We start from the raw sequence: 23841 nt of genomic DNA, 5'->3' as shown, positions 1-23841 counted from the left end.
AAATTTCAAATTTAGCTAATGTACAAAAGACTAAGACACTAAATTGAAAATAAATATTGTACGTTTCGTATGCAGTCTTTCAATTTCATGCATAAATACTTTATTTTTATGTGTAAATATAGTCGTTTCATTATATTGATATGAAATATTTTTCATTGAGATGGCAGAAGTGAATGATAATATCGTATAAATTTATTTAATAACGAAACATTTAATAACAATTCTTATATCATATAAAAAATTAAGTTTCATTTGGTATATAAAATTCGTCAGTTCAAATTCTAATAAAATTTTGCATTATAGCTATCGTTGACCAACTTAAAATATTTACAATATTCTTCGGCCCACGATAATTTGTTCTAGTTGTTAACGTCTCAAATAATATAAAATGTAATTCTAGTTTTTATAGATGTGAAATTGAAAGTACATCTTAATACTTGTTTTTGATCAGATCGCGCTCACATTAAGATATTCAATATTAATAAAAATGTAAAAGTCAGAATTTAATTAGTTTCTGCCGCGCTCTGCATCCGGTTGGGTTCGAATTTCATTCCAGCTTTGGATATTTCCACTTCCTCCCAACAGAAAGATAATCATACAAATTATGCACACGCCCGAACCAATCCAGAATAACGTTTGCCATCTGTCAATAGGATTCTAAAAGAAAAAGGCAATTGTGTATAAAATCAAGATAATTCTCTACAGGATGAAAATATTCATAAATTAATAAAAATAACATATTATATAGACAAATTTATATAAGCGTAAGCGTTAACATATATATATATATGTAGTGTACATAAATTTGGAATACACATACCGATACACTTGCACATCTTTGTTAAGAGTGATGAAAATAGCAAAATGTTATACTGCAGTATGGATGAATCACCTAGTGATGCGTCTTATAGGTACTTTTCGTACTATAAATTTGATAATATAGAGACGACTAGTACCCACGAGGCGACATCACGAGTATGTGGATGCATGTGAGGATTAGTTTGGCAAAGCCTTCTATTTGACTTATGCAATTTCCTACACTGTATACCTTACTGATATTGACACATTAATTAATACTTTATGCACATGTATGATGCGAAAATTACAGAATATGTACTTCGAATTATATGTTACATATCCAATAACATGTTAATTATTTAAACGGTAGAGAAATGAATTGCAAAAGTAGGATATAAGAATAAAGCTTGTTTTAGCTAAGAGAAATCCTAAATCGATCATAGTGAAATTTTGTGTTGTGTTTCATTTTGAATGCATCGCAGACACGATTCCTCAGTACTGCCCGTACTATGAATTACGTAACATAGTACATGGCTGGACTGAGGTTTCGAATATGCCAAGAGCACCTCTGCCCGTCAACAACTCGGCTGTAACAAGATATTCGTCTCTCTATGATGACGACACACGACCAAAAAAAGTTATGTAATTTGTACAAATAATTTAACATGTGATTTCTCACGAAAATTGTCAACTGCTGCGAAAAAGCGATAAGCAGATGCAAAGTAAAGCTAGCAAGAAATACATACCATACCACAGTGAATGACATAGAATGCTACTTACTCCGTATTTTCCAGCTATTTCCTCCACCATAGGAGAAATAATCATGCCAGAAGCGCAACCAACTGTGTTCATGATACCGTATATAAAGCCAGCGAAATTCGGCGATAGATCTTGATTGTTGGACAAATTAGAGATACTCGCTGCTCCATTGAAACCTAATGCCAGCACGAGAAAAATGTTCGCGAGAATTAAGTCACATCCAACGTAGCCGACTAGAATGAGGAAGATGCCTGGCAAAAAATGGGCTGCAACAAAAGAAAAGAAACTGTCATTTCTATTCTTGATGAAAATCGAAATTAGATTACTTACAGAAGAATGTGGCGCCTTTACGTATCATGGTAACAGAGACTGTTCCCTTCCGCTTGAGCGTATCACCAGCCCAACTAAAGAAAAATCCGAACAACATTCTGCAAGCCCAAGGCAGACTAGCAGCTACACCTCCTTTCGTCAATTCGAATCCTAGAGCTTTCGTTAAGTAAAGCATCATGGCATTCTGGTAGAAGAATAAAAGAAACAAATTCCCGAAGTGGCAGCAGACTAAACTGAGGAAAGGTATCGAGGTAAATATTTCCTTGACTGGAGTTTCCTTCAGTGAAGGTTTTTCTTTCCTCACTGTACCTGCTTGCGAACTGAAAAATTTACAGAACAATTTATATAAGAATAAGTTAGTAATCAACCAATGGCAAACTTTTTATCAACAAAAGCAAATAACAAAAAGTATAGTATTGAAATGGTATTAGTTCAACTATATTTACCTTTGAATGTATTCCTTTTCTTCATCTGAGATACCAGGATGCTCTGCAGGTGTATCGTACGTAACTACAGCCCAGAAGAATATCCAAATCATCATTAGTAGCGATGGAATGTACCATCCGTTCTCCCAGTGTATATTTTCTGCAATGCCAGCTACCATAGGATACGTTAAGATGGTACCGAACGTACCGCCGAGTAAAGACCAAACAAAACGGGCCTTCTCGTTCGGTGGTGCCCATTGTGCAACCAAACTATGACAGGCTGGAAAAGTTACTCCACCAGTAACACCGATGATTATTCTTGAGAATAGAAGAACTCCCCAGTGAAGCTGCGCAAGAATCGGGCTGATCAGCGACACTATAGCGGCTACTATGGATGTCCACAAGATCGACTGCTTAGCACCCCATTTGACAGCCATCAAGCCACCGATGAAGTTACCAGGAACATTTCCGTAACTGTATGCAGCAATCAGTTGACCGCGAATCTCAGGCCTCCAGTCGAAAGGTAGGCCATTAAATAGTTGTATATTTGTTGGACGAATTTTTCCTTTGTCATTATTCCTGCGTACACGAATATTGTGTGCCATTGCATCCACTGCATTTTGTGTAGCTTCTATCCTCTCTGACAGGATGTAGTCTTCCAGATAGGCGCCCGGATCCAACCAAGAAATCGCGCGGCGAACTCGAGACTGCTCGGCTCTGCAGACACCCTCGGTTATGTTACCCGGTAGAGATTTGATCATTGGCACGGCGAGGATTGGCATTTGCAGACGGCACATGTAGTTGGTCCAACAGGCCGTGAACATCATTATGCAGATCAGAACTCTTGTCGGAATCCATTCTGCAACAAATAAGAATGTCGGTGATAATAAGTTTAAAGTATTTTGATTTTAAAGTCTTTTGAAGTCCAACTGCTATATTCCTATTTATTTGTTATTTCGTTTAGAAAAATGATTATTTCCGACAAAATGTTTGCAATCCACACAATAATTTATTAGCTTCAAATAATGTTCCTCGCTTTCGCGATTTTTCACTCACTTAAAGAGTTCCAAAATGGAGAGCCAGGATTATTAAAAAATCCGGGTATACCGGCTACCTTTTCTTGGATAGATCTGAGGATGAACATTTGGAATCAAAGAAAATTGAAAAAAAAACGTAGCAATATATCCTATGATTGACCAGTGATTAATGAAGAGAATTTGACGGATTGCCATGACGATTATGATCGCTCGATGTTTAGCAATGAATTTGATATTTGTTTTTTAATAAAATCTGCTTATTTCGCGTGAATGTAACTTTTATGTGTTCAATCATATTGCTACACGGATCTTGTATTTACTTCATATTTGTGTATTATCAAGATCTAAAGGAAATTAATTTGGTATAAAAATATAAATTAGAAACATTCTAATTTTAAAATGAAATTTTTAAATTAAAAAATTTTAATTCAGCATAAAGCGATCGAAGTTTTTACGCGGAGAATGGAGACAATATTACGTTCTATTAAAAACTTCTCTAAGTAATTGTCGTTACAGCTAGTTAGTACATACATATAATGCGTATTTCAAAGAAAGTTCCCGACCACTTTCTAAACATTCCGCTGAGTATTTACAAACTATCGCTACCGTATGCTGTTATTTACAAAATTCAAACTGCTCCTGTTACAGATCCTACTTCCGTTTTGTGTACTATTCCGATGAAAGTTTCCTTTGGATACTCGAATCAACTTACCAATCGATTTCCATGTGGAAACAGTATCCAATGATAATGAAAAAAAAGAAATAATACTGAACAATATTAATCTTTATACACTATTAATCTTATCGGCTCTCGATGATCCAGAGACCAATCGATATGGAACAATAAAAAAAAGTTTTTTGATTAAATGGATAGTGAGGCCGCTCCAAGAAATAATGGAGATTTTTCAAAGGAAAATTAAGTGACCTAAGTAAGCAATCTAAGTGATTGTAAGAAGGTTAAATAACGGACATGATTCGAAAACTGTGCCGACAAGAATGGAATTTGTGTTGAACACATACAAGTTTCGACATTCGTCGAAGATCAGACTTTGTACTGCCGGTAGCAACAGTTTGAAAACAGAAAACCGCTTTCATTGAAGACTGAGAAAAATACAGAAGTGAAAACTGATTCCTGATCGAACTATCCGATCGTTTCTCGAAATTTAGTTTAAATTGGAAAGTAAATAGGCGAATGAAATAGGAAAATACATGCTTTACTCACGTGGGAAAAACTTCTCGTAATAATGCTTGTACATTCTGCGATTTCAGCAGAGGAATTTACAACATGCACCAACTAACGCGATATTCGAGACGTTTCCTCAGGACATCGTTTGAGAAAGACGTGGAAGCAAAACAGAGGACAAAACGATTCCTACGAAAACTAGCTTTCAAACACGACACACATCGGAAACTGCCGAAGGAGTAACTGGATGACATTGGTTATCCAGCCAGCTTATTTAAGTAGTCAGTAGGTAAGAGTAAGTGGGGGAGCCAGGTATATACATCCCTTCCATGAAAAGTTAGGAAAGGGCACCGAAATTTGGGGATCGACACTTGCCACCCCTGCAGACCTGCCACTGACCATTCTGTTACATTACACAGGGACCCAAAAGCTTTGAAGAATATTTTTAACTGAAAATTTTTCAAATATTTCTTATTCTCAATTGTATTGAATTGTAAAAATCGTCCAGTTATGCTATTGCTGTTTGAGCCGTTGCAGCAAAATTCTAATTATACGTATTTTCACTTGTGTTAAAACAATCTGACAAAAATTTACAAAATAGGCGTTCTTTGTTAGGATTGTAAATATTTTGCATTTAAATAAACAAGACCGAACGAAACATAAATGCGAAAGGTCGAGATCATTCTTTTTTTTCGTCGCGTGTTTCTCGCGCGACTCTGATTTGACATCATGAAACAAGGCTTCCTTAATTTTCAATAATTTGTCATTTTACGTAATTCCGCGGTCTGCAGATTGCACCACGAATTTGTGCGCTGGCTATGGAATTTCTGTGTCGGTTTCTTTTCTAATGTAGCGTTACCGCATTTTTTCACCGAACGAATAAAGGTCGACTTATACTATGCGGCGCAAACCGTCACGTAACAGCAACGTCACGTATCGGTCAGTGACGGATAGCGTGAGCAGTTTTGTTTAAAACACATGTTTCAATGTTCTGTCGTACTTGTGCCGATCCCATTTCGTACGTAACGTGTCGGAACGAATCCGCTACGGTGAACAGTCTTATCTTAATATCCACGAGAATATTTGTTTGGAACGTAATCGTGTCGTTACCGTGTCGTAACCGTGTCGTGTGGAAACAGATAATGTAAATCCGTTTCTATTCGCCAAAATATTAAACGGCGATTTATTTTGTTGATGATACATTTTGTTTTACAGGAATGTCACGATCGAATCTCATCGTTGTTCCAAATGGAACACATCGATTCGAATTATCGCGCGTGCTTAAAATATTCGCGGCACGTTAACTCGACTGGTGTTATGCAAAAGATCATTGCGTTCGATAGCCACCGATAAATTTTCGCCCGACGGTAGCGGGCTATTGATAACACGCCCTGTTGCTACCGTTTCAAACCGCGATTTTAATTGAAAGAAGATGCTATGCATCAGTAGCATACTCTGATAAAAAGGAAGGAGGAAATTGAAAATATTAAATCGAATAAAAGCTGATCGTTGATTGATAGACAGGTTGATCTTAAATTTATAGAAAAAATTAAGATAAGACGTTGTGGAAATTGAGAGTACGAATACTTTTTTAGGCTAAATTCTTTGTTTAACGGAAATATTTGTAATTATGTTATATTTTTAATTATGAGTATAATTAAAATGCGCTTTTGCTTATATCACGGTAAGCAACGGAAACAATTAAACTATATGCTCGTATGTTGCATCGATTAATGGTAGTTGTTCAGTATTAAATAAAATTTGATCTTAAATTTAGATAAAAAAATACGTGATGTCTTGGTAAGATGATTACGTAACCCACGTGGGAAATTTCCATTTATCGTTGTTGAAATGAACACTGGAGCTTAATCTCTCCTTTTTTAAATTTTAGTTAATCATCCGTATCAATTTGAACATTTATAGAAAAGGTTTTAACTGTAAATTAAATAATCATACAATAGTTCCAGAGAATAATCATACGTAGTTCAAGAGAAGAAACGTGATTTATTAGTTAAAATATTCCACGCTTAAAATATACAAACTACTTTCTAAAAATTTCATGGACAACTCTGTTCCACAAGAATTAATTATACATTTTAACCGTTAATTTACCGAATGTCCAGCTGGACGAATTGTAAAGTACAAATCAGATAATAAAAAAAAAGAAAAAGAAACATTTTCACCGGTAGGTTGTCTTATCCGCTGGGACTATTCTATACCCTTGGACAATAAACATTGTGTATTTCTTAGCAAAATTCTTCGACCCAAGTAAATCCGCGGTTCCGTGTACAGAAGTGTTCAATGGGCCTGTCTACCTGTAGGATAATTTCAAGCTTCAGATAAGGTCAACTGCAGGTAAAATATTCGTCGTTTCTAAAGTGGTGACTATAGACAAGATTTTTACTCGATATTCCTACTATACCTAAATAAATTTTTCATACAATATTCAAAATTAATTTTTAAAATTTATTTAAAAATAGGAGTCCATATAATATGTAGTTACATCTCGAATCTTCTAATTTACTCTAAGAAAATAATGCATTAAAAATGGAATCGCCTGTGGACGAAGATGTTAGTAACTCGCAACACAATACCGTAATAAATCATGGATTTCCGCTGCAGTACATTTTTCGAAGGCTAGGCATTGACAATAAGGCAATTCGGAAATAAAGGAAACGGTGAAAGTTTTTGAATAGGAAAACTCTTGCAAACCTCGAACGGTCGTGTTTCAGGTATCCTGCAAGTCATAATTTGGAGACCCGTTATCCTTTTCGCACTAAGCTCCGTTCAGGTACGTGCTTTTAAATAAAGAGACAGCAGTCCGAGAAATGACCTGCCGCCCAAACGACGGCGTACATTCAATGTTACAGTAAAATTAACTTTCCTTTTGTTTAATAAAAAAATCCAGTTTTCTAACTTTTTATTTATTTTTATTTATTTATTTTAATTTTATTATTTAAAATTCATATTTGGATAAATAAATAAGTGTTTATTGATATCAATTCTGTCGTTTATAAAAAACAAGTTTGTTATTTTTCTTGAAGGACACGTGTGACTTTAAAGCTGACGAATATGACCTTGAACCCATTAGCAATTAAAGGAAATGATTACTACGAATGATTATAGGTGTTCCGTTTTTGGAACAATCTCTACATGGTAAATTTAATGTTTAAGTATGTAAATACCACAAACAGAAATTTGTCTACTAAAGGTTCGTTAAAATTACAAGAAAATTGAACTTTTTCTTTTTTTATTAGTTATAAAATTCATCGACGCGTCGTTAATGGGTACGAAGTACATCACCAGATTTATCAGTTGCTTGGAATTATGGTAATGTATAACATCGTATTGTGCGAATCATATTGATGGAATCGATTTGAAAATGAAGAACGGAAATCAAATAACCGCGGAATCTTTAAAAGAACAAGTATGTAATCAGACCTTATGTATGTTTTTCTTGTCCCTTCTGCTTTTTTCTTTTTTTTTTTACTGTTGTCATAATGACATTTAAGGTTATGAAATGTATTTATTTATTAATGTTATAAACATATATCCTTATAGTCACCTAGACAAGTTTTGTTTGCAATATCATAATTAGAATTATGATCGAGCTACGAATTAATTGTCATAAATTACAAATCAGATTTATAAAAATTCCATTGTAACATTCATATCAGATGATAAAGCGATTATCACTTATGACATATATGAATGCAATAAACTGACAAATGACATTATCCTGTAACATTATCAAGGACTGTTTTTAATAAAATCTTTTTTTAATAAATGCAATCGATTGGTCGAATTTTAATTAGAAAATTCAAAGGAAGTGTACTTCAATTAAAAAGTCTCTTAAAATATGTTTCTGGTAAAATATGTTAAAAATTTTGATTTTAATTAAAATTAATTAAAAGGTTTCTTAAAGCATGTCTTCTTTTTGTTTTGTTTTGAAGATTTAACTAATTAAGTTCAATTAGAAATTTCTCAGGAATCTATGACTTGTACCTTACGAAATGAACTATGAACTTTTTAAATTGTACAATCTAAATACATATAACTTATGTTACAGACAACGTTTACAAAGAATAATCTATTTTACAACAAAGAATAATCTATTTCTTAAGATATTCTTAAGATATTTTATATTTATTTTGTAACATAAACTTACAAAGTTGATCAAATTTTGTCTCATAAATCATTATGATTGTTACGACTTCATAAATAGTTACTTACGTTTCTTCACTCGTGATATAAGCGGAACTCGCTCTTCACCATGACAGAACATTTCCCTTTCGTTCCAACTAACTTTTAATTTAATTGTATTCCAATTACTTTCCCAATTGATTGTTGTATAATAAAATATATAAAATGCAGTAAAATACAAATGGCGTTGTTTTTAAAGAATCATGAACAAAATTCGAACCTTTATTTCAATAAGACACTTATACAAGAAATTTATCATTCCACTGCAACGCGCAGAAACATTCTTGATAACGAATACACATACAAGCAAAACATTTATGTAGAAACTTCCGATTCTTTGAATTTGTACTCGCTTTATCATTTAAATTTGTATAACTGGTCACCATCAAGATAACTATTTATCATCCTTGTTCTTAGTATACAAAATACAAAAAGCGTAATTAACTTATCCATTGTACTCTTAGTTTCTTCAGGAAAGCTTATCGTCTTTTAGCCGATTTCTCATTCATCGTGTATCAACCTGAAACATTGTTAGAAGTATACACGTATTATGCATACATATTCTAAAAACACATCATACTAATTACGCTATACAATATATTAAAAATATAAAAATTATTTTATTAAATTTTTCATTTTGGAAATACTACACATTTTCCTTCTTTTTTTAATAGGGTGTCGAGTATGCTTTTGGTATAATGGGACATCCTGTAATTGAACTAGCACTATCCATACAGATGGCGGGAATTCAATATCTTGGATTTAGAAATGAGCAAGCTGCATGCTATGCTGCGCAAGCTTACGGATATTTAACGAGTAAGCGCGAAGAAGTGTGAATAATTAGTGTAAAATATAAACAGAGCATAACATAAAATATAAACCCCAGAATAGAAATCGAAAGATGTAATTAAAATTCATCATAGCCCATAATAATCTTTTTTTATCGCCTTGGTCCTTGTATTAATTAGATTAATCTGATTAGGAAAACCAGCCGTCGTACTGTGCGTTTCTGGACCAGGATTGCTTCATGTTATCGGTGGTATGGCGAACGCTCAAATAAATTGCTGGTGAGTCTTACTCAAGTTTTTTTTATTCCATATAATGCAACATGTTCATATTATAAAAATTTGTAATCAAAAGTGCGTGTCCTAGCTGAAGGCAAACGCAGAGTTAATATATCTTCTGTGGGAAATTCATTAGCGCAATATGTTGCAACGATTTAGAACTTTATATTGTTGTCAGATTACAACTAATGCATTTCTGTGATATACAAACCTTTCGTCTCGTAAAAAAAATAGTAATCTTACATGAAACGTTTATAGTTGATTACGTAACAAGTTTCGCATTCATTGTGCAATATTATTAAAGAAAACACATACTATATAAATTAGATTATGATTATGTAAAGCGTGTCGTATAAGAACCATGTTAAAAGGTGCAAAAACGTTGGAAAACAATTTGTAATTTTTTGCTATGCTACTATTAGTACATATTATTGTAATTTACATATTTATAAATTCTTAAACAGGCCGCTCATAGTACTTGGTGGATCATGTGCTCAAGATCATGAGGGCGTCGGAGGTTTTCAGGAATGGCCGCAGGTAGAATCCAGTAAACCCTATTGTAAATATGCTGCCCGGCCGCCGTGTGCAGCGGTAATACCGCTTCATGTGGAAAAGGCCGTCCGACTTTCTACCTACGGTCGACCAGGTACATTCACTGCATACTATTTTTAGCAAACATATAAAATATTGCGCGGTCCTACGTTATGAATATTTATAGGTGCTACGTACCTGGATTTACCAGCTACTTTATTAATTCAATCAATCAACAAAGAAAACATTTATAAAGTTGCATCGTGTCCACCACCGCCACTGATATTTCCCGATCAACGATTAGTCCAACAAGCAGCTAATTTGCTTATGAGAGCAAGGAAACCATTGTTGATTATAGGAAAAGGTAGTTAATAATACAATATTATTAAGAGAGCTATTAATTATAAAAGAATACACAAAAAATTTCCGATCAATATATAATTGCAAAAATGGATTGTAGGAGCAGCCTATGGAAGAGCAGAGAATGAAGTCCGTAATATGGTATATTTAACCGGTATTCCTTTCCTCCCGATGCCGATGGGAAAAGGAGTCGTTCCAGACACGAATGAACGATGCGTTTCTAGTGCTAGAACATTTGCATTACAACAAAGCGATGTCATTTTATTACTAGGTGCTAGATTAAATTGGATGTTACACTTTGGCAAGCCACCCCGTTTCCAGCCTGATGTTAAAATGATACAGGTAATACAATTTTATTTTTATGAAATAATTTTAGTGAACGAAAATTCAGTGTTTATATTTTAGGTCGATTTGTGTCCAGAGGAACTGCACAATTCTGTTCCTTCTGCAATCGCAATTCAATCTGATATATCTACAACTGTAGATAGTCTTGTTACCATTTTGAAAGAACGTAAATGGTTTGTTGAAGAAAATAGTCCATGGTGGAAAGATTTACTAGCCAAATCAAATAAAAATAGAGCTATAATTCAAGTAAGCATCATGTATTAATATTAGTTTGAAAAATAACATATTTTGTTTTTATTATTAACATTTTTTGCCTATTTTACAGAAAATGTCAATGGATGTTTCGGTACCGTTAAATTATTATGCCGTTTTTAAACATATTCAAGATATAATTCCATCTGGTTAGTAACATATCCCATTTAAATTAAACAATATTTTATAATGATAATTATGGAAATAAGTAATAAAAATATTTAATTTCTTCTTGTAGATTGTATTATTTGCTCAGAAGGAGCTAATACAATGGATATAGGAAAAACGATTTTATTAAATAATCAACCCCGTCACAGACTAGATGCTGCTACCTTTGGTACAATGGGGGTTGGTTTGGGGTTTGCTATAGCAGCCGCTCTTTATTGTAAAAAAAATGCTCCCACAAAAAGAGTTATTTGTGTAGAAGGAGACAGTGCATTTGGATTTTCTGGCATGGAAATTGAGACAATGTTTAGGTAGGTAACTGAGATTACCAAATATTAAGATCATAAAAGTTAATTTTCTTAGTAATTTTCAATATTTTAGGTATAAACTACCTATTATTGTCATCATTATAAATAATAATGGTATTTATGGTGGCCTGGATAATGAAACATTTAGACAAATACAAGCTTCAGGAGAACCAACACAGGTGTAAGTCCTTTTTTTTTATGCATTCATAAAAATTGACAAAATTACACATGTATTTACATATATAACTTTTAGAATACCGCCAAATTCTTTAACATCAGAAACACATTATGAAAAAATGTTAGAGATGTTTGGTCGCAAAGGTCACTTCTGCACCACTGTACAAGATATACAACGTGCACTCAGAATATGCCTTCAAGTAAATATAATTTGTATTTTTCATTTAATTCTTATAACATTCAGTAGCTTTAATGAATAAATTTCTTATAGGTCAATGATTCTCCTAGCATGATAAACATTATGATTAATCCCCAGGCTGAACGTAAACAACAAAAGTTTGATTGGTTGACAGAATCAAAGCTTTAATAATGAAAAGCAGGTAAAGGTTAAAAAAATATGAACTTTGTACTTGTTTCTACTCTTTGTATAAGACAATTTGTAAATATAAATATACAAAATGTTTATTAAAAATAATAAAGATCACATATTATTTAAACATGCCAATATTTTTTCTTGGAAAGCAGCAGAAGATATAATATCCCTTAAGTTGAATTGAGATTCATTTTCACTTTTCTCATTACTTAAAATATTCTTAACATTTATGCCCATATCTTGGGCTACTACAGTTAATGTTTTATTTGCATCAACCACAGCTGTGTGAAGTTGTCCATCCTTTTTCACGAGGTCATTAATTATGTTCAACTCATTTTTTCTGAAAAACAAAAGAAAACTATCATTTATTTTTGTTCATTGAAAGAATGAGATTATTTTCTAGAATATCTTTGCACACCAATTTTTTGCTAATTACAGACTTAATTTATAACAGAATATAAAAAAAACTAAATTTCATATTTATTTGAAGCTTACATTTTTAATGTTATTTCGTTAAGAGATATCAGAGTCTTTTGAATTTCAACTTTAGCATCAATATCACCACTATCCATTTGAACACATCAAAATTGTATACAACTGATGTATGATATAAATTCCAACCAACAAAATAATGGATTATAAGATATAATACATTATGGGAAGTTTCAACATATGTATGTAGAGTATACAATAAATAGTACAATATATCCAGTGATTATCAATTTTGATAATCAAATATAACTGACTTAAAATTTAACTTAAGCTTAAGGCCATGCTTAAGACATAAGAAATGAGTTTAAAATCTTGTCGAGTACTACTTTTTCATTGGTTATCTTTGTATTTTAGATATATGTTAAGAAACTTTAATTTGTCAACAATACATGAATAGATGTTTATATAAAAAAATTACATTAAAATATATTAAATTATTATTATTAATATTTTTGCAAAATATACGATAAGTTAATTACGGTACACAGTATTGGTTGCTAGCTGAAATAACACTCTACCAATGGCAACACAGAAAGAGTGTTGACTGTCGTTTCACCAATGCATGCAGCTGACGTCACTTAAAATCGTGTCGCATGAAATAGAACCTTGAAACTGTAAATTATCGTAAAAAAAAGTCATGACACCGAAAACATTGAGTATAGAACAGAGCGACGAGACAAAACGTGTCGTAATGATAATGAATGGAGGTCCATAAACTAGATGCCGTGTACACTAGAGGTTAATCTTTCTCGGTATCACACTCCAAATGCTTGCGCAGTTTGATCGTAATTTTGTTCGAGTGCCTGGTTTTTCTATTAGCTGATGAATTCAGAATCATTCTGTGGAGTCGCATAACTGAACGATCGTCAAGGATTTTCTAGTCTTTTGAAGACAAAATAACATTGATATGGCAGATTTCGCGTTAAACGGATTTAGTAGTGATCAGACTGAGAAGATCCTGCAGTTTCAGGTAATTCATTGTATTACATGCTGCACTATACAATTTTAAATTCATTTTCTGGTGTCATTATAGAGTAACAATATTGAGATGATTTCAGGATTTAACAGGTATCGAGGATCTATCAATTTGCAGAGACGTCTTACAGAGGCATAATTGGAATTTGGAGGTTGCAGTTCAGGTGAATTTCTGTTGCTGTATATTGTTTAAATATCTTTAACTGCAGCAAAAAGTTTTATACTTTTATAAGGATAAGATTGCATAAAGAAATTGACACATAAATTCGATTGTTTTGTAAGAATTACAAAGAAACTGTATTATTATATCACATATAGATCAATTGTGTCATAGGAGTATTTATGATATCTTAAAGATTGATAAAAATCCTTAAATAATTTTATATATTTATCTTGTTCATCTGAATACTTTGATGTTTATTAATTATTCTCTTAATTATTGACACAAGTAGATTTAAGCATAAATTGTGTTATAACTAAAATGTCCTTATTCTTTTTATTTAGGAACAACTAAATTTGTATGAAGGAAGACCATCAATGTATGCACAGGATTCAAGATCAAGACCACCACAAGTTGTTGATGATAGCAGTTCTAGAATATATTTTCATTATTCTGGAAGTCCTAGTGGCAGGGGTAGTTATTTATGGTATATCTTTTCATTGTGTTATGAAAGGGTCATTAGCATCCTACAACTACTTCTATCAATATTTAGAAGAAATGTCAGACCTGGTATGTTGTATTTTTGTAATAATTAATTTTAGAGAAAGATTCTACAAGAAAAATTAACATATTGATTGCATTTCAAGTATCTTCTGATCCTGTGGAAGATGTGATTAATTTCATTCGATCTTATGAGGAATCTTATGGTAACAGTCATCCTGTTTTTTATCAAGGCTCTTACAGCCAAGCTCTTTCTGATGCAAAACAAGAATTAAGGTTTTTGTTAGTATATTTGCATAAAGATGAAGCACAAAATGTTGATCAGTGGTGCAGGTAATCTTATAAATCATGCACTAATTGCCGAAAATTTTGTAGAGAAGTAAATAACAGAATTAAATCTTTATTAACAGGAACACATTAGGTAATGTAGAAGTTGTTCAATACGTAAATACACACACCTTATTTTGGGCATGTAATGTGAAATCAGGTGAAGGTTATAAAGTAGCAGAAGCTCTTAAATCTGGCTCTTATCCTTTCCTGGCTATTATTGTTTTAAGAGATAATAGAATGACAATAGTTGGTCGGTATGTAAAATAATTTGCATATGTATATACCTTAATCCTTCATGTGTAATTCTTAAAATAATGAATGTAACACTGCCGAAAATTATATTTATTTTACAGGATGGAAGGTACACCATCACCTTCTGAATTAATATCTCGATTACAAACATTTATAGATCACAACGAAATTAATTTAATACAAGCTCGTCAAGAAAGGTAGAAAAAATATAAATATCTGTAAAATTAAGCTAAAATTTTAATTTTATTTAGGTGAAATATTGTTTAATCTACGTTACTATAGGGCAGAGCGTAGTGCGGCGCAATCTTTACGTCAACAACAAGATCAAGCATATGAGGAATCGCTACGTGCGGACCAAGAGAAGGATCGGAGGAGAGAAGAGGAACGAAGAGCACGCGAGGAACGAGAGGCTAGAGAAAAAGAACAACTAAATGCACAAGAAATGGAAATTCAACGTATTCGCCGTGAGAAAGAACTTACAGTTTGTAAAGTGCCCCTCGAACCAGAGCCTACTGATCCTAATGCATGTCATCTTCAAATTAAGCTTGGAGAAAGGACAATGAAAAGACGTTTTCTAATGTCTGACACGTTAGAAGTATGTTATTTATTTTTTAACTTTTTCTTTGTTGCTTAATTTCAATGTTTTAAACAAATTATTTTCTTTTCTAGGATGTATATCATTGGATATTTAGTCAGCCGGATTCTCCAGTGAGTTTTGAAATAACTACTAGTTTCCCGAAGAGAATTTTATATCCGTGTAGAGAAATTTTAACATTATCAGACGCTGGTTTAACACACAGAGAAGTCCTCCATGTTAATGATTTAGATGATTAACCTCTATTGATATTTCAGTACTGCATTCTTTGTGTTTAAGTATCATTCCAAGGGAAAAATGATACTGTCGTAAGAGACATTTATCAAAAGATAATAACAATAATAATATATATATATATATCTAAAGATATATATATACATACATATAAATATATATATATAGATATATATATATATATTTGATACATTTGAGTATTTTATGTGAAGCGTACACTTCTGTCACGAATGCAGTTTTACAGCAGACTTAAAAAATATATTGGAAAAACAAATCAAAGAATGGTTAATTATGCTGCATTTTCTGCATAGAACTATCGTATCAACTATGAGTACATTTATCATGTACTACGAACAATACGCTCCCTAAAGTACACATTAAATTGAAAACAACAGATCTTGTTGTAAAAACTAAAAAAGCAATTTATATATATATATCTACGGTATACATATATACGGTATATATATATCTATAATACGACACTTCACAAAAGCTGTACACCAAACATTTATTATATTTGTCTTAATACATTTTAGCTTAAATCTTTTAATAAGCTGACTAAGAAATGTAAGTAATTTATAAAATAAAAGAACAAACCATGTAAATATTATAGTTAAAGCGCAGATTTAATACATATGTATATATACTTCGCAATTTTATGAAAGTTGAAGTTACATTATTATAATATTGCATTGTTTTAAATCTGTACTTTAAGTATAATTGATAAAACAGTTTCTAGCAAGTGTGGTTCCTTTTGCATTTTACCGTCTCCGCAATTTTGGTCAGTCTTATTAAAAATGCTATTAGATACAATGAAAAAACGCAATAGATTTGTTGATCACATGCAATTCTACTCGATACAAGTTTCTGTATCAGAAAAAAGAAAAAAAGTTAATCGAAAATAGTTTATCTTAGATTAGAAAGTAATCGTATTCTTTTTTTTATCACAATTTTATGAGTGTGCACGCAGCGGTAGCTTCTTTTCCTTCGTATTAAGAGATGTCTTTCTCTCTTCTATGACTAAAGACTAAATTAAATGTTATTTTACATATTTTAAATAATATCTTAAGGAAAATTGCTTGTTATCGTAAGTTCAAATAATTTTTGTCGCTTTACTTGTGGGTTGTAAGGAAATTGTTTAGCATATGTTATTGGTTTATAAATGTTGGATATTGGAAATCAAATATCTATAATTTTTAAAGTATTCACTTGAAATGTTCGCGAATTAATTATTTTTTATGCTGTGCTTTTTTCTGTAAAGAAACAACCGAACAAAAACAAACATACGACTTTGTATTGCTTCTTCTAAATGTTCTATAGAAGAATATACAATATTCAAGAGCAATCTATAGCATTTATACATACATAAATATACACATATATATACATATGCATATATAAATCATTTGATAAAATGAATACAGCAATTTGTGCAATGCATCAGATCGTTAATCATTAAATGTAAACTTTTGTATACACATTTTGTGATCTAGTTTTGATACGTCTTTATTTTCCTTTAGATACTCTTCTGTATATACGTAAATGACAGTCCATTTAATCCCAGCTACTGTCTGATGCTGGATATTGCTGTTTCTTTGTTACTATGCAATGCTTAAATAAACATGTTTGAGAATATATATTTTTCGTTTGTGGACATTTTATTACATAGTTTATTGCATTTTTAATATTATTATTAAGTATTTAAAACATCCCAACTATTTTAATTGAATATTATGTATTTGTATAATATACCTATTTATGTCAATATCAAGCATCAGATGTAGATACACCTGCTAAATAAAATGAATTGAGTGGTTACTTGGAACAAATAATTAAAATAAATATGTTGCAAATAGCTTCATAATAAAATAAAAAAATTTTTACAGTATGAAAAGATACAAGGGCTAAGACTATAACAAAATATGTAATTATATATAAGTTTATAAAAACAAATTTCCAACGTATTTGAATGTATCTACATATGTATATGATAGTCTACAAAAACATTTCGTTATCATTAATATATTTTCGAACATATTAAATTCTAATTTCATTGTTGTTTTTTCTGAGATAGATACTCCGAAAATGGTTGATAATACAGTTGAACAATTTGCTAGACAATTATTTTTATAGATATCAGAACTTCCATATCATTATTTTACATAAAATATGGAATAATTGTATCATGAAAAAAGGGACAAAAAATAAAAAATGGGAATAATGTCTTTATGAATACGATGTTTCAGAGGAGTTTCTTCATTTGTGAATATTGTGAATTTTAAATGTGAATAAATTTAAATATGATAAATGCGAATTCGTTAAATATCCTAAGGATTTAGATGATTTTTGGATTAAATTTCCTGCTGAATTACATCCTGTAATTAAAAACAATTAATTAACAAGTAAATTCGTTTGGCATCTATAGGTTTTGGCGTTGCTTCTTCATTGCTGTAATACTAGGAAGAAATAATATAACTTTTGCTTTGTTATCTTGTTTTGGATTCATGCAATAGATCTTAGTAGGCTAAATCGAGCGTCTTTTATCAAAAACTATAGTCAACTGACAAAATGATCCACTGAAGCGTCACACTTCTTATAAACATATTAAAAATGTTTATTTATTTAGTAGCTCCAGTGGCTACGTTAGTTTTTATTTTTGGACTCTTGCACATCAAGCGCCTGTAAGTGAAATCACTGTGAATTGCATTTCAAGTAATTTTTTCTAATCAAATGTGTTTCTAATTTAGAGATAATTGGTTACGATCATCGATGCGGTGTTCGTTGACCTTGTATAATGGATTGATATACAGAACCGCGATCCAAGCGTCATTAAATAATAGAGATTCGGAAAGTAATTTGACAAGTGAAAGTCCTATGGCTGTAGTTAGTGATATAGATAGAGTAGAGTATGACGAACTATTGGCACAAAAAACAGTAGTTAATAATAATGAAAGATTACCGGATGCCTTTTTGGAAGAAATTGGAAACAAATCGAAGAACTTGAATCCACCACGGTATTCTTTTGAAGATATAATATCAGAGGAAAGGAACAAAGATCTTGGATTACGTGGTATAACGAATATTGAATTCTTTATATATATAAAGGGTAAATAAATAAATAAAGAGAGAAAAAAGTAATTAACAGAATTATTCATATTTTATAGCCAAAACACATCAATTAGGAGTAACGTATGATAATATTACACGAACGAGCAAACAAGAAGGGAAGGAGAATATATTAGAAACGTTGAAGAATTCCGTTGAAAAGTCCAACTATCCGTCTTCTCGATTAAATAAACAAATATATAATCTGATCTTGAAGGAAGGTCAGAAGGAATGTGAGGCAAGACAGAAATTACTTGACAGCGATAATAGCAAGTTCAATGAACCGTTACCGATTGAAATGTGAGATATTCATATTAATATAGTTGCGATTTATCATTTAGTATGTTAATTATGAAGTCATTAATAAACGAATTTTCACAATTTTGTTCATAGAAAGGAATACCTTCCATCATCGTCGGAAAAAAAACTGGATTGAAAGATAACATCGATAAATGATCTAAATTTAACAATTAAATGTTAAAATGTAATACGCGTCAAAAATAAAATTATACCATAGAAAGAAATACAATTTTATTACTATTTTTATAAAAAATTAATGTTTTAAATTCTTATTCCTGTTTCCCGGTTTCGAGCATAATTGGCGTAAATCGGAAGAAAGAATCTGTCACAACCATTTGTGAGTTGATCAAGGTTCCCAAATAAAACAGGAACACAGAATAATAAAAAAGAAGCAAGTTTAGTAACAGGAATGTAGGGTAATGAAGGTCACAGACAACAGACTTAAAATAAATAATTAGCAATTAGTAAGTTCATTTATTTAATCTTTTTGTACCTTTGTATTACAATATAGTAATATTGATATCATTACAACATTTAATAAAGTGTTTAATGTCAAAAATAATTATATTTTAAATGTTTCTAAGACCAATCCATTTCTGATACAATTAAGCAGTACGCGTTTGCACATAATGAGAGAAAGCCTGTACAATAATAAATAGTATCGTGAATTCAAATTTAAATATATTATTATAATATATTTACACTTACAAGATATATAATTAGTTTATTTTGTATGTGGTCGTGCTTTTGCTTTCTGTCTTGAACTCTGAGCATGACTATGAGCTCTTAAACTATTGAACACTTTATTGTTTAATTTGACATCAAATCCTCCTGTGTCCCCTGTATGAATACCTGGTGGGAATTGTAAAACTCTGCAGGCATTTATTCTTGATGTCATTAACATATCATGTTTTGTTACAATTTGGGATCCTTCACCACCCATTTTTCTATACCCACAACGTGGTATAGAAGCATATTCTTTTTCTATGCTCTATTAAACAGTAGATATGTATTAAATGTTCAACTTTTTTATAAAGAATTTTGGATAGAATATTATGTTATAAAATATTTACCACAAATCTATCAAAATCTTTAGTTGTATCTTCACTGTCTGTGTCTTGCTCATCCTGGTCCTCACATAGAGAAGTTCGATAGTTCGTATAAGTTATATTAACTATAAAATATATGGTGACAAAAATAAAAAAATTTTAAATAAGATTTATTAAAAAGAATATCTTACCTTTAGAATCGCGATTTAACTTTTTCTCTGTATGTTTTAACATTAGATTATATTCTTTGTTAAATTGATCTTGCAACATATGTGCAATCACTTCATCATTTTCTGTATCATTTGTTTCACATATTGTATAATTCTCAATGTTTACATTATCTACTGTCTGAATGCGACTCTTTTTCAATTCTCTATTAGAAGAAAAATGCATATTTTTATACTTTTACTGACAAACCATAATAAAAATATAAGAAATTACTTATTACTTACTTTTCTTGCAAGCTCTTTGCAAGTTGTTCCGAAGTAATCTCTAATAAATTGACAGGGCCTTCTACTGGCTGAATTTTCGCCCATGGAGTTGACATTCTTATAAATAATAAATTAAATTACAAATCTTGAAAAATAAATGTATCACGGATATAATTTTACTCTATGTTTTTACTGATATAACGTAAACAATGGTTAAGTTATCTAATATGAAAAATTGGACTAATATAAAAGAAAAAATATATCAAACTTCGTTATTTAACTAAATTTTGTGATTGTTTGATTCCACTGTGATTCATACGTGGAGATAGCCATTTCGTAGAAGAGTCTTTCTCAATAGTTTGCAATACTTGTTTGACAAATCGTACCATAAAATAATTTCGATTGTTTTAACATAAAATTAAAAATATTTGTTACACAAGAAAATTAAGAAGAGAGTGCGTACTTACCTTAAAATTAGAATAAATAAAAATGTGGAAGACGATGAAAAATAAACGAATGAAGAATTAGAAACGCCTAGTGCACTAAAATATATCGCGTGAAGTTAAGCCAAAGTGAATCGATAAGGGTGTTTGAAATAGATTACAGTTAGAGTGGGAATTTAAGTTAGCGATGTATTCAATAAAAAATTTGTTTAAAAATAACTTTATATATAGTTACATTTCCTTTTATTTTTGAAATTTTTTATTTACTGACTAAAATATTTTTTTGAATACTTTCTTTTGATGATAGAACAAGTATACATAGAAAGGTATAAAATGAGAATACAAAATGATCTATACATGTAATATTATTACACATTTTATTTTATATAGATATCTAAATTTAAAAATCAAGTGAAAATCAATTTTAATTTCCTTATTGTGCAGCTTCAATTTCTCCCAGGTATATTTGTTTATCACTGGATCCAGAGCAAACTAAAAGTAAGAAAAAGACATTTAAAATTATTATAATAGACTAATCATTACAGCATTTTATAATTTTATATGTATTACCAATCGGTTCTTTTGGATGAAAGTCAATATCATTGACGGAACCATTATGACCAGGTAATTTGTATAATATCCTACGACTTGTAGTATCCCAAATATAATGAAATCTATCTGATGATCCAGCTGATACTTTACTACCATCTGGAGACCATGCACATCTCAGAAGATTCTGCAATTATTTAAATAAATAGAATCATAAAATCTTAATAATATATGTATCAAAAATTAAAAACCCACCTTTTCAAAATTATGCTGATGTCCAGAAATAATTTTTACACAACGTTCGTAAGGAGCAAATGGTCTTACATCCCAAATTCTTAATGTGTTATCTACAGCATTTGATAATATATAAGAACCATCCGGACTAAGACTTAATCCAGTTATAGTATCAGAATGTCCTTTTAGTTTATAAAGAATAGAATTTTTTCTTAAATCCCATACTTTTATATCATTATCTATTCCTCCACTTATTACTTGTTCTGCTGTATCATTAAATGTTACAGCAGTAACCTACATTAAAATAAAAAAAAAGAGAAAGAGAATAGAAAATGCCAAAACCTGATAAATAATGAATTCAAAAAATCAAAAATCATTATGAGAAAGGTATTACCTGATATGTATTATTTAGGGTATAACACTGTCCTCTTTTTCTGGGATCCCAAACACGTATTGTGCTATCATCGCTACCTGAACAAAGTTGTGTAAGGCCTCTTCTTGCTCCAGACACAGAGTTTACAAAGGAAGTATGACCTTTGAGCTTTTTTATTCTAGTTCCAGCAGCTATGTCCCATAAACCTAATGTCATGTCTGTACTAGCTGTATATAAATGATTGCCATCAGGACTAAAGTGTAATTCCATAATCGCTCCACTATGTCCAGTTAATACAGAAATATTTTCACATTCCCCATAGACATTCCAAATAACTGTAAGTATATATATATTATATTTGCATCTACTATAAAGTATATGTAATGCATTCACAGTTTTTTAAATCATTGGTAACATACAAATTTGTCTATCAAAGCCTGTGGAAGCAAGATATTGACCCTCTGGATGAAATTCAAGAGAAAATATATCTCCTTGATGTCCTTCAAGGAGCATAATAGGTGCAAATAGAGAAGATGTTCTAGGTGGACCCTGAAGAAAAAAATAAATTATTACTTCAAAGCTTTATTCAACAATTATAAGATGAATAACGTTAGTTTAACTTACATTTTGTACAACTGCTTTTTCTCTACTACTAAAGACTACCTCATTTTTGGTACGTTTTGAGGCAGGAACTAATGCTAAGATATCATCTCCTTTACGTTTATCCAAAATTGGCATAATGAATAATTTTAGTTATTAATTATAATCACGATACTTTACAAATACGTTTATGACAGATAAAAGCATAAACCAGCTAGCTGATAGCAGCGAGGAAATGAGATTACTCACGCCCGTAGTTCTAGCTATTTCACAAAACAGGTGCTGCACCATGCGGCTAAATGCTGAAGTTAATTAAAGTTAGCATATACAAGAACCCATTGGTTCCACGTTATAAGAACCAATTTGTCCTTGAACCTGTTGTACAGTACTACGGAAATGTTCATATCTACTTTTCTACTTGAAATAGACAAGTATGAGAATGACAAAATCACGCAATAATGATTTACGTTAGTAAAAGTTCAGTTTTAGGAAAGTAAAAAATAAAAGAGGTTTCACTTATAAATTAATACCCAGATACATTGTCTCAGCGATATCTGATATTGGATCATGTTACACTATCTGATCGAGCTTCTTGGTGCGTTAGAAGAACCCCCCTCTCCCGCCGTAGTATGAGTGAGTGCTCAAGTGTGCAATTATGCAGAGGATCTTTTTGTACAATTATCGAATGCTTCCTGTATTCGACAAATGGAGGCAAGATATATCGATTTTGAATCTTTTTTCTTTTTTTGCAAGGGAGAAATCCTCATGGACACACCGCTGCTGCTAATAACCGATAACAGCAGAGTAGTGTCGGACTCCTACCAACTAAAACTCCACGATGACCATCCTACGCGTATGACAGTAGTGCTCCAGGAACCTCCTATGAATTATCTTCTGTTGCACCCCCT

At 31.4% G+C, this 23841-nt stretch overlaps 7 protein-coding genes and 1 long non-coding RNA gene across 18 annotated transcripts; 4 read left to right on the top strand and 4 right to left on the bottom strand.

The window, feature by feature from the left end:
* Window positions 1-188: 188 nt before the first annotated feature.
* Window positions 189-9068, bottom strand: LOC100744320 (sialin-like). Of its 4 annotated transcripts, XM_003488230.4 has the most exons (6): window positions 8956-9068; window positions 8766-8833; window positions 2334-3171; window positions 1888-2207; window positions 1579-1823; window positions 189-657 (listed from the first exon to the last, which is right to left on the bottom strand). In XM_003488230.4, exons 2-6 carry the CDS (start codon window positions 8815-8817, stop codon window positions 508-510), a joined length of 1605 nt encoding a protein of 534 aa, XP_003488278.1. In that variant the 5' UTR covers window positions 8818-8833; window positions 8956-9068; the 3' UTR covers window positions 189-507. The 4 variants fall into 4 exon arrangements, with proteins under 4 accessions (XP_003488278.1, XP_024222273.1, XP_003488277.1 ...); XM_024366505.2 differs by having other exon boundaries at window positions 8766-9066; XM_003488229.4 differs by lacking the exons at window positions 8766-8833; window positions 8956-9068 and adding an exon at window positions 4572-4710.
* On the top strand, window positions 2706-6147 carry LOC117151470. Its single transcript, XR_004461434.1, has 4 exons — window positions 2706-2835; window positions 2960-3188; window positions 3998-4821; window positions 5748-6147. It is a non-coding gene; the product is annotated as an uncharacterized LOC117151470 (long non-coding RNA).
* LOC100744016 (2-hydroxyacyl-CoA lyase 1) lies at window positions 7051-12402 on the top strand. Of its 5 annotated transcripts, none has more exons than XM_033319913.1 (13): window positions 7051-7323; window positions 7577-7959; window positions 9410-9551; window positions 9718-9802; window positions 10264-10445; window positions 10518-10694; window positions 10791-11032; window positions 11096-11281; window positions 11361-11436; window positions 11526-11763; window positions 11834-11941; window positions 12014-12137; window positions 12209-12402. In XM_033319913.1, exons 2-13 carry the CDS (start codon window positions 7915-7917, stop codon window positions 12302-12304), a joined length of 1701 nt encoding a protein of 566 aa, XP_033175804.1. In that variant the 5' UTR covers window positions 7051-7323; window positions 7577-7914; the 3' UTR covers window positions 12305-12402. The 5 variants fall into 5 exon arrangements, with proteins under 5 accessions (XP_033175804.1, XP_033175806.1, XP_033175805.1 ...); XM_033319915.1 differs by lacking the exon at window positions 7051-7323 and having other exon boundaries at window positions 7577-7688; window positions 7790-7959; XM_033319914.1 differs by lacking the exon at window positions 7051-7323 and having other exon boundaries at window positions 7581-7705; window positions 7790-7959.
* On the bottom strand, window positions 12139-13350 carry LOC100740894. Its single transcript, XM_012383796.3, has 2 exons — window positions 12806-13350; window positions 12139-12650 (listed from the first exon to the last, which is right to left on the bottom strand). Exons 1-2 carry the CDS (start codon window positions 12880-12882, stop codon window positions 12419-12421), a joined length of 309 nt encoding a protein of 102 aa, XP_012239219.1. The 5' UTR covers window positions 12883-13350; the 3' UTR covers window positions 12139-12418.
* A 42-nt stretch (window positions 13351-13392) lies between these two features.
* On the top strand, window positions 13393-17486 carry LOC100740772 (FAS-associated factor 2). The gene is made up of 8 exons (XM_012383794.3): window positions 13393-13772; window positions 13861-13941; window positions 14282-14507; window positions 14585-14771; window positions 14849-15022; window positions 15122-15217; window positions 15303-15615; window positions 15690-17486. Exons 1-8 carry the CDS (start codon window positions 13710-13712, stop codon window positions 15852-15854), a joined length of 1305 nt encoding a protein of 434 aa, XP_012239217.1. The 5' UTR covers window positions 13393-13709; the 3' UTR covers window positions 15855-17486.
* A 479-nt stretch (window positions 17487-17965) lies between these two features.
* LOC100740652 lies at window positions 17966-19816 on the top strand. Of its 2 annotated transcripts, XM_024366507.2 has the most exons (5): window positions 17966-18530; window positions 18597-18919; window positions 19014-19254; window positions 19348-19438; window positions 19520-19816. In XM_024366507.2, exons 1-4 carry the CDS (start codon window positions 18460-18462, stop codon window positions 19388-19390), a joined length of 678 nt encoding a protein of 225 aa, XP_024222275.1. In that variant the 5' UTR covers window positions 17966-18459; the 3' UTR covers window positions 19391-19438; window positions 19520-19816. The 2 variants fall into 2 exon arrangements, with proteins under 2 accessions (XP_024222275.1, XP_012239218.1); XM_012383795.3 differs by lacking the exon at window positions 19520-19816 and having other exon boundaries at window positions 19348-19474.
* LOC100743896 (serine/threonine-protein kinase RIO3) lies at window positions 19709-21349 on the bottom strand. Of its 2 annotated transcripts, XM_012383662.3 has the most exons (6): window positions 21202-21349; window positions 20756-20851; window positions 20495-20676; window positions 20328-20428; window positions 19963-20245; window positions 19709-19895 (listed from the first exon to the last, which is right to left on the bottom strand). In XM_012383662.3, exons 2-5 carry the CDS (start codon window positions 20848-20850, stop codon window positions 19979-19981), a joined length of 645 nt encoding a protein of 214 aa, XP_012239085.1. In that variant the 5' UTR covers window position 20851; window positions 21202-21349; the 3' UTR covers window positions 19709-19895; window positions 19963-19978. The 2 variants fall into 2 exon arrangements, with proteins under 2 accessions (XP_012239085.1, XP_024222276.1); XM_024366508.2 differs by lacking the exon at window positions 21202-21349 and having other exon boundaries at window positions 20756-21153.
* Window positions 21350-21529: 180 nt separating this feature from the next.
* LOC100740532 (U5 small nuclear ribonucleoprotein 40 kDa protein) lies at window positions 21530-23598 on the bottom strand. Of its 2 annotated transcripts, XM_033319918.1 has the most exons (7): window positions 23183-23598; window positions 22958-23046; window positions 22753-22882; window positions 22355-22668; window positions 21982-22254; window positions 21748-21913; window positions 21530-21669 (listed from the first exon to the last, which is right to left on the bottom strand). In XM_033319918.1, the coding sequence occupies exons 3-7, from the start codon at window positions 22844-22846 to the stop codon at window positions 21611-21613; spliced, it is 906 nt and encodes a 301-aa protein (XP_033175809.1). In that variant the 5' UTR covers window positions 22847-22882; window positions 22958-23046; window positions 23183-23598; the 3' UTR covers window positions 21530-21610. The 2 variants fall into 2 exon arrangements, with proteins under 2 accessions (XP_033175809.1, XP_003488245.1); XM_003488197.4 differs by lacking the exon at window positions 23183-23598 and having other exon boundaries at window positions 22958-23176.
* Window positions 23599-23841: the final 243 nt, after the last annotated feature.

This window comes from Bombus impatiens, unplaced genomic scaffold (genome assembly GCF_000188095.3).
Source record: "Bombus impatiens unplaced genomic scaffold, BIMP_2.2 scf_0219, whole genome shotgun sequence".
NCBI classification, from domain to species: domain Eukaryota; kingdom Metazoa; phylum Arthropoda; class Insecta; order Hymenoptera; family Apidae; genus Bombus; species Bombus impatiens.
Note: the sequence above shows the minus strand (reverse complement) of the source record. Positions and strands in the feature narration are given on the sequence as shown.